The sequence below is a fragment of the Echinops telfairi genome, unplaced genomic scaffold (assembly GCF_000313985.2).
Source record: "Echinops telfairi isolate 266 unplaced genomic scaffold, ASM31398v2 ScPeMD7_11;HRSCAF=52, whole genome shotgun sequence".
Taxonomy (NCBI): Eukaryota; Metazoa; Chordata; class Mammalia; order Afrosoricida; family Tenrecidae; genus Echinops; species Echinops telfairi.
In genome coordinates this window covers 34,476,744-34,486,650 of record NW_022103908.1, presented here as the reverse complement: position 1 = coordinate 34,486,650, position 9,907 = coordinate 34,476,744, and the positions used below count along the sequence as shown (strand labels likewise).

At 39.0% G+C, this 9,907-nt stretch overlaps 1 protein-coding gene across 1 annotated transcript in view; it reads right to left on the bottom strand.

Moving 5' to 3' along the window:
* Positions 1 to 9,907, bottom strand: part of NAA16 (N-alpha-acetyltransferase 16, NatA auxiliary subunit) — a 100,962-nt gene that overhangs the window by 70,077 nt on the left and 20,978 nt on the right. The window contains exons 2-4 of the mRNA XM_045287090.1: positions 6,037 to 6,121; positions 3,611 to 3,715; positions 1,907 to 2,136 (exon numbers count right to left, since the gene is read on the bottom strand). Of these exons, the coding sequence (XP_045143025.1) occupies positions 1,907 to 2,136; positions 3,611 to 3,715; positions 6,037 to 6,121 (420 nt within the window). The remainder of the gene's footprint in view (positions 1 to 1,906; positions 2,137 to 3,610; positions 3,716 to 6,036; positions 6,122 to 9,907) is intronic.

Genomic DNA, 9,907 nt, shown 5'->3' with positions numbered 1-9,907 from the left:
ATATATATATATATTTCACCAGAGTTTTAAGAAAACCATCCCATTTACTATCTTTACAGTGAATTCAATTATCAAACTTCAGTTCTAGAATAAAATGGAAATACATCTAATAGTCCTTCATTTAAATTGCTTCCATTCTAGAACACCTTGTAATGCTCTTCTTGGAGCCCAGGCTTCTGGGCTCTTATACAATTACCTAATAAGAATTCCTGTACTAACATCCTGGAACAGTGACAAAGGGCTTTCTACAATAGTAATTTGCTATCTATAAAGATGTATAGGGAATTACATTACAATAGACTCCATAGCTAGGGACAAAAGCAGAGAGTAGACACTGCCAGGGGAAACCCTCAAAACACACACATGAACTCTTGCAGGAGAAATACCACTGCTGTGAAGCCTTCTGTTCACACAGATGCACACCTGGATATTAAGAACAAAGCCCGAAACTCCACCCTGGCAATCTCAAAGGAATCAAGTTAGCATCACTCTGGGGAACAAAGTCCAACCTCCGTATACAGCGTCAATTTCCCATTGCTCATTCCCATCTCCAAACTCTAGTATAACTGCTTGAAGGAACAAGATCTCTCGGAGAATGGTAACTGCCTGTGACACCAAGCTATGCCACTGTCACCCCTGTTGCTTCTCTGTTCCTTCACCTCCTTCATTAAATTTAGTCTTTGGCTGGCTCTGTTTTCTTCTGTCCCAAATCTGGACATGATCCTGGGTAAATGAAACACTAATATGGATCACCTGTCTAACACTATCTGTTCAATTCTAACTTTTCCTCATCTTTAATCTTCTCTTCCACCAGCTATGGCACCCACCCCCACAACCTAGACTTTACTGCCACCCAGAAATCACAAATGAAGACATCTCACTCTTTGACCACAGTGCTTATCCTCCCAACAACCTGTGACAGCCTTACTTTGTGCTGTGACATGACTGGTACCCCGACTTCCTTGGGTTCTTTGCTTCCCACCACTAGCTGTCTTTTATCTCCCTTTGTTTCACTGCCAAGCTGGACAGCCACTCCATTCTTAATGCTTTAATTCCCACCACAGTCTATGGCCTGAGGCGCACTGCTGAAGAAAACCACACAACCCTAACAAATACTGCCATTATTAAGCTCCCACAAGCCCCGGAAGCTGCTGGAATCAGCTAGACATAGGGTATGGGAATTCATACGGCAGTAAAAGGCAAAGGAAGAAGTAAATGAAAGATTTAATAAAAAAAACTGTTATAGACTGGTGACTGGCAAAATAAGACAATTCCCTTTTGCACGTCTTGCACTTAGAAAGCAGAGTGGAGTAAGAGTAAGTGCATAGAGATGCTCAGCAGGGAAAGGCAAGTCTAGAGGGGTCTGAACTCCAGAAAGACCCACTTATGCATCTATTATTCTCTTTTTTTTTTTTTAACATTAACCAACTGATGAAACAGTAAGTTACTGTTTATGTTTATATTCCAGGTGTCCCTGTTAGGCTGTTAACCACAAGATTGGCAGTTCAAACCTACCCAAAGATGTTTTGGAGCAATCCCTGGCACTCACCTTCTGGGAAGTCTTGAAAACCCTATGAAGCAAACTCTACTGTGAAATCCAGGGTCCCTCCCAGAGGGCAGAACCCCTGAGTGCTAACTGCTTGGGTTTGGGGGTTTCTTGGTGTTTACATTTTAATCATATAAGCTTTACTGGTTTGACCAAAGTTGCAACTGTCAAATCCCCAAAGAATCTAATACAGCATTTTGCATTTAACAGAAATCCTTTATTAAATGTAACACCCAGTTGTGTTTTTCAACAATCAGTTACAAAGTTCCACAACTATTATTGTAGGGAGGTCCCAAGCAGTTTTTCCCTTCTAATACAAACTGTTATAAGCAATCACATCTATACAAGTTCAGCCTATGCTAACTTCATTCTAAATTCAAGTGTTTTTAAATTGTATCTACTGTATAAACTTCTCATTTTCAGACTACTTACTCGGTAACCTTCGAGGTCTCTCATTTGAATCTGCAACAAGGAGAGATCCCTCAGAATTTGCAGATTATCTTTATCTAACTTGAGAGCATTTCGGTAACACTTAATAGCTTCATCATATTTCTTATCAGAACGTTGCAGGAGTCCATATACATGCCAACCTAATTAAGTTAAGGAAAGAGAGACATTCACAGACACTAAAATACATTACACTGAAAATCTACTATAAAACTTAGTGCAGCAACATAGTACTTTGGGATTTTGTTCAGAATGACCTGGGGCAGGAACACGAAGGCAGAGGGCAGCGGGGTGGTGGGGGGTGTTACTAAAGATAAAACAAGATAGTCCTGATTGACAACTCTGTTGAAGCTGGGAAATGACACATGGGGGTTCATTGTACTCTATTTTTTGTTATGCATTTGAAATTTTGTTATTTGAAATTTTTTCCTAATAAACTAATTTTAGAAAATTCTTGGTAAAAATGTTTCATATTCCTCATCATCTATTCCGAGTCACCTCAGCATTTACTACAGGAGCCCTTATGATGTAGTGCGTTATTACATGTTGGGCTGCTGGCCCCCAAGTTAGCAGCTCAAAACCACAATCTACTCCATGGGAGAGAGGTGTGGCTCCTATGAACAGTTACAGTCTTGGTCACTATGAGTTGGAATCAACTCGATGGCAAGGAATTTGGTTTTTTGGTCAGCATTTACTTATTTTTCATCACATTTTTGAAATAGAATATTGTACAAAAATTGCAATTACCTTTTCAAACAGGAAATTTATATTCAAACAACTCTAAAATCACATGTAACCCTAATTATTTAATTGGCTAATATTTAAAAATCTGGCCCACACAGAACTGTTTTTATTGCACAGTCTCAGCATTATCTTGAAGCCAATAACAATAATAACCTCTGATACTTACATGCCCTATTTCTTTACTCTGGAATAAGCACTTGGACAAAGAAAGAAGGATTTGGTATTTTAAGCTAAACATGAAAATACTACCAAGACTATATTCTAAGTAGCTAATATAAAACAGTTCAACAAAATAGTACTTTGAGATTTAGTTCAGAATGGCCTGGGACAGGGACAAGCGGTAAGCAAAAGCTGAGAAAACGCTCTACCAGCGCAAGAGAAGAAAAGCTGAAGAACCAGTATGCCATACTTAATATTAAATAAGATGTTGTCAAACAAGTCTCTTCTAATTTTTATTTTCCAATTTCTAAAAGAAAGTTTAAGGCCCTAAATTTTACTACAGTTAAATAACTAGCATCGGTACTTGAAACAACAACGTCTCACTCAGCTCATGAACGTGTAAGAAAAAAAGAAAGGGTCTCAGGTCCGTAAGTAATAAAGTAACTTTTCTCTCGTTCTAAGCACAGCTGCAGTAAACACTCGTGTGCTCTCTTTCTTTGCTAGAGATTTTCTTTACCACACTCCAGTCAACATACAAGTGGAGAGGGAACAGAGAGAACAAGTATTATAAAATGTTGATAATTATATCACTGAGTAATAGGTACAAAGCGTTCATTAAATTCCCTTTCATGTACGTTTGAAAGTTTGCGAGTGAAGTTTTTTTTAATTTAATGACAAGTGAAATAAAACTCTTCAACTACTGCAGAAGGATACAGACATGACTCTTGACATCATTGCGGAGACCTTTACGAACAAATTCATAGGCTTCTTCTTTCCTTCCTAAACAGTTCAGTGTTAATCCTTTCATAGCCAAAGTCTCTGGGGAAAAAAGAAAAAAGTCAACATCTATTCACACAAGACTAATTTTTCTCTTAAATATTTGAGATATCAAGGATTACTATTGCTTCAGTGCCATGTGATTCATTTTCTATTTTATTTTAAATGCATGTAACAAAATATTTCCCATTTCAACTGTTTGCAAGTACAACCAAGTGACATTAGTTACATGCGCCATGTTGTGCAACCAGTACCACTATCCATTCTCAAATTTTTCATCACCCTAACACACGCTCCCTCCCCTTCCCTCTCCCTCCACCCCGACTTAGAACTTCTTTCCAAGTACAAAAAGTGAACATGCGTGTATTTGCTTAAAACAGCCCAAGTTCTTTCAGAAACATGTTTGAGTGGGATTCAGTTGCTAAAATATTAACTGTCCTTTCAAAGATTTGTATCAAAAGGCTCAAGATTATTCTACTGATAGAACAACGGGCATATAAGTCTGTTGAGTGAAACCCATTTTAGCGGTCCCACAGCGTTCACCTGAGATCAATTCTAACGAAATCGTCTGCTTTACACCCTACAGAAAGTCAATCTCTCTTACAGACATAGACACAATCTACAGACATGCACTCTTGGGGCAGATTTCCATTCTGACAGCAAGTTTATTCCTCCTAATTAATAGCAGTTTGTATTTCAGGAGTGCAACAATGGACTATGGAAGTGACAACCCAAAAGCATGTTAGAAAGGTTAAGAACGATGGTTTAGGATGAAATAATTCTCTAAATAATCCACAAGGAAGGAAGGAAGAAGGAAAGATGAGTAGGCTTCCAAACTCAGCTCTGTAGACTCTTATGGTTCCCTTCAGAAAACAGTGACCTAGGGTCCCCGGTCCCAATAGCCAAACAACTTTTCTCCCTGCTTACACCCTAAACTTCTCTCAAGCTTTCCATTTGGAAAAGTTGAACAGGCTGCGATCAATTTTGTTTTGCTTTGCTGCAGAACCATTACCTGCATGTCTAACCTGGTCCATCATTCTACTGGCCGCCAGGGGAAAAGGATGTCACAAATACACACTGACACCATCAAGCTAAAAAGGTAATGCAGAATGCACAACCTAACTGTAAATTAATAGTATCACGCAGCACATTTCTAACAAAAGGTAAACTGCTTTGGCTGTTTCCTCACACTACACTGTCAGTATTCCCCTGGACATAAACGTTTCTGCATCTTTAAGTGGAATCTGTACGGAAGTGAGACCAGGTACATACAGATCTTACTTAGCTTGAACTTGACAATGATTTAAAAGCTGCAGGAACAGCAAGTGAAGGTAAGTGTGATTCTAAGTTGCCACGCTTGACTGAAGATTGGAATCACATGGGGAATCTGGTGAAACTAGATCCCTGGGCTCCATTTACAATCAAATAAATCAGAATCCATAGTGGGCAGGAGCCCAGGGTTAGTAGTTGCACCAGAGCCTAAGGTGATTCCAACTACGTCAGCTAAGTTTGGGAACCTAGGTTGTGATGGGTATTTGTTATACAGGCAGGAACTACTTCAATAGTTTCAAAGTGAGGGCAACTTTGTATAACATTAAAGAGCATGTAGTAGTTCATAGTCTGAGATTCATAACCAAAGGGCTGTCTGTAATTGCAAAAACTGCTCTCAATTTATAAGTGAGAAACAGGTACAAACTTAAATGATATTCAAACACAAGAAAAACAATTGTATAGGTTTTGCCTGCCATCCTAGAGTGTTCCTATGGCACCTTCTATAATCCATTTGCCATTCATTTATAAGACAAAAAGGTTTTGAATGTTCCCAAGTCCAAAAAAAAATTATGAAATCATACCAAATACATAAGCCCTAAAATAACACTACTATATAGTGTTCACAGGCAACTGTTCAAAGCTAAGAATGCTGACACCCAGATGCATCAAGGGGATGGAGGGTGAGAATTAGCGACACTATCTTTGTTGTCCCTAAGGGTGTGTACTAGTTTGTCCTTTTTTGTTTAGTGAAGCCAGGTACTAATGTAGGTCTTTCAGAAAAAGCAGAGCTATGTAAAGCTCTCGCTCTCTCTCTGATATCAGAGAGAGAGAATATATATATATATATTCCATTTTATAATCCAATACATCAGTCAACTGCATCTCACCTAAGCGCCATTGTACTTATAAAGGTGTAAGTAATCTAGAGTAAGACAGAGGAAACATAACTTAAAAAGTTGAACATGTATGCACTATCAGGGAAGGGTCAAGGTCAGGTCATTTTTCTTTCATTTTCTTTAAATATCTCATCTGTCAGCCTGTGGGATGAGATTTCCCTAAAACAATTTTCTCTCACACAAATGAGACAATACCTCCATGTTCAGCAAATTTTGGGTTCGAAAGAATCATCTTGCAAAACTTGAGGCCATTTTTGTACTGCTTCTGTTCATAACACTTCTGTAAAAAAAATACACGAACAAGTTATTATATAAATGAACATACAAGAGAAACTTCTCCTTGTCTATTGTAAATACTAAATTAAGACTCAAAACAAATTCTTAAAAAGTATGTGATGTGAAAGTTTTCATGTCATTTTATGTAAGTTAAAATGTGAGGGGTACTTTTGTCCCATACCGGCTCACTGCCGTCGCTTAACTTCTGACTCAGGGTGCGCCAACAAGAGAGAGAGCAGCACTGCCCCTGTGGGTTTGAAGCTGTAACTCTTTACTGGAGCAGAAAGTCTCAGCTCTCTCCCATGGATACTCTTTATCAAATTATTCTAGAATCCACACGTAGTCTGACTTTTATAATAGATAACAAAAATTACATCTAAAAAACAGGGAACTGTCCAACACTGCCACTGAATATTATAATTCAAAAGCAAAAATATATGGAACAATTCATAAAAATATTAGAAATTACATCAAAACGATCCATTCTGCATCCTGCAAGAATCAAACCAAAGCACACAAACTACTGCCATTTATTAAGCAAATACTATGTGTTTATACCCCAAAATCCCAAACCCATTGCCATTAAGTAGATCCCAACTCACGGCAACCCTATATATAGTTTCGGAGCCTAAACAGCTTCTGAGGTCTCTCATGGAAACACTGATGGGTTTGAACCACAACTTTGCAACTAGCATCCCAACTCCTGATCCACACTCTCTTCAGGGCTCCTATGTGCCTGCATAAAACCTGTAACGCTCCAGCCTTAGAACAACTCCTAAAAGTAGGTGCCATTACCTTCACTTTACAGATAAGAAAAACCAAAATTCAGAGTTCATAAAACTTGTCTGCATCCCCATGACCTAGACAAAAGCTCGCCAATAAACACAGTCCAGTAAGAGCCAGGCAAATGGTACCACAGTGGAGGAGTAAAACCAGAAACAAAACTCACTGCCATCCAGTGAATGCTGACTCATAGCGACCCCCAAGACTGTAACTGCTTACAGGAGCAGAAAGCCACAGCTTTCCCCCGAAGAGCTATAAATGGGTGTAAAAAGAAGAGCTAGAAGAGTCTTCATAAAAAATAATTGTTTCATTCAAGACCTACTGATTGCCTCTGCTCCAAGGAAACAAAACAGGTGGCTGGGAGGAAAGAAGTTGATGACATGAGGCGCTCTGCACCCACTTCCAACGCAGAGACGCTTTGTACACAGAACAGAATAAGCAACAGAACGGCCCTGCCCGGTCCAGCGCCATCCTCACAAGGTCTGCTGTGTCTGAGGCCATTATTGCAGGCAGTGTGCCCATCCATCTTGCTCAGGGCCTTCCTCTTTCTCAGTGTCTTTTTTACTTTTTGTTATCAGGGATGATGTCTGTGTCTCCAGGCCTGGCCCCTCCTGATAACATTTCCAAAGTAAATGAGTCAAAGTCTTATCATCCTTGTTTCTAAGAGCCATTCTGGCTGTACTTTTTCCAAGGCAAGTCTGTTCATTCTTCTAGCAGTCCACAGCATTACTGGCCAACACCATCATTCAAATGCATCGAATTTTCATCGTTCTTCCTTATTCACTGTCCAGCTTGCCATACACAAGAGGCCAACAAAAGACCGTGGCTTGGGTCAGGCATACCCTAATCCTCAAAGTATTATCTTTACTTTTGAACACTTAAAAAGATCTTTTGCAGCTGACTTGCCCAGTGCAGTAAGTCATTTTTTAATTTCTTGACTGCTACTTCCATAGACAGTGATTGTTGATCAAAGAAAATTAAATCCTTAACAACTGTAATCCTTCTTTTCTTTACCATAAATGTTGCTTACTGGTCAAGTTGTGAGGGTTTTTGTTTTCTTTATGTTAAGTTGTAATGCATATTGAAATCTGTAGTCTTTGATCTTCATGAGTAAGTACAGGTCAAGTCCTCTTTCCTTTCAATAAGCAAGGTTGCATCAACTGCATAGAGCAGGCCGTTACTGCATATTCCTCCAATCCTGATGTCATTTTTGTCTTTATATAGACCAGCTTCTCAGATTATTTGCTTAGCTTCCAGACTGAGAAAGTATAATTAAAGGATAAGACACTGATACACACCTGTCTGATTTTAATCCATTAAGATGACTATTCTTCAAATTCTATGCAGCAAACACTCAGGTCAAAAATGAAGGAATTAGAAGATTCAGATCAACTTCTACAGTCTCAAATTGATTAAGCACTCAACCGAGATGCACTGAAAATTAGTACTCATGATTGGAATGTAAAAGTTGGAAATGAAGAAGGAAGGTCAGTAGTTGGAAAATAAAGCCTTGGTGATAGAAACAAGACCAGATGATAAAATTTCCGTAATCCAACAACTTATTCATGCATCTCTTTTTTTCAACAATGTAAACAGTAAATATGCACATGGACCTCACAATATGGAATACACCTGGATCAAACTGACTGTGGAAAGAGACTAAGGAAAAACTCAGTCACATTAGTCAGAAGGCCAGAAGCCGAGTGCAGAACACGCCATCAAATGCTCATATTCAAGTGAAGCTAAAGCTGAAGAAAATTGAAACAAGTCCATTACACCCTAAGTACAACTTTAATCATATCCCACCTCAATTTAGAGACCAACTCAAGAAGAGATTTGACACAATGAATACTAATGACCTAAGATCGAATTAATATGGCATGACATCAAGAACATCATACATGAGAACACCCAAAGGTCGTTGTGGCAGTTATATTTTATGTCAACCTGACCCTGTGTGAAAGTGCAGGGGTAAAGTCCAACCTACCCGTTAAGTCACAGCTTGATGATGAGTGTATTGCCATTTAAAGAGAGGTGCTGGGAATTCTTCTATTGCCCTTCACCCTACTCCTCACTGGGACTATGTGTCTGCCTTCAGAGGAGACCTGTTAGCACCGTTTCCACTGACTTTCGATCCACATCACTGCACCCACCAGCCTGGGATCTCCTGCAGCTATGTGGGTCTGAAGGGGGCTCTGGTTAGCATCAGGCCCATGGACTTGAGTTGAACTGGGCTGGAATGCCTTCTTGATACCAAATTATTCTTGTTATCATTTTTTTTCTTATCCATATATGAGCACCCTGGTTTTGTTTACCAAGATAACCCAGTCTAACATCATACATGAAGACACCAAAAAGTCCTTTAAAAGAGAAAAGACCAAAACAGATGACAGAAGAGATTCTGAAACTGCTCTTGTATGCAGAGTAGCTAAAGCAAATGGAAAAGATGAAATAAAAGAAGTGAACAAAAGATTTCAAAGATACGTTAGAAAACCAAAAGAGAAGAACAAGCTGGGCATTTCTGAAAGTGAAAGAACTTAAGAAAAATCCATGCCTCAAATTGAATTGTCAAAGGATTCTATGGGAGAACCACTGAACAAGTAACAAATAAAGAAGATGAAAGGAATATAAAGACTCACAGTACCAAAAAGAATTGGTCAGCGATCAATTATTTCAAGAGACAGCGTTGTGATCAATAACCAACAACATAGAAGCCCAAGCTTCAATAAAAAACTGGCAAAAAACAAACCCCACAAGGCTCCAAGAATTGTCAGAATACCAACTAAATTTTTCAACAAACCGATGCAGCACTGGAAATGCTAACTCATGGATGATTTTTAAAAAAAGGAAGCCACCTGGTCAATTCTACCCAGCCCTGTGAGGATCATTTTGAGTAGGAAGCAACTTGATGACAATGGCTTTGGGGTTTGAGGTTTTATCACTTGAAATAAATCTTTCTCTCCCTCCCTTCCTTCCTCTCTGTTGGCTCTGGGGGATGATCCTTGTT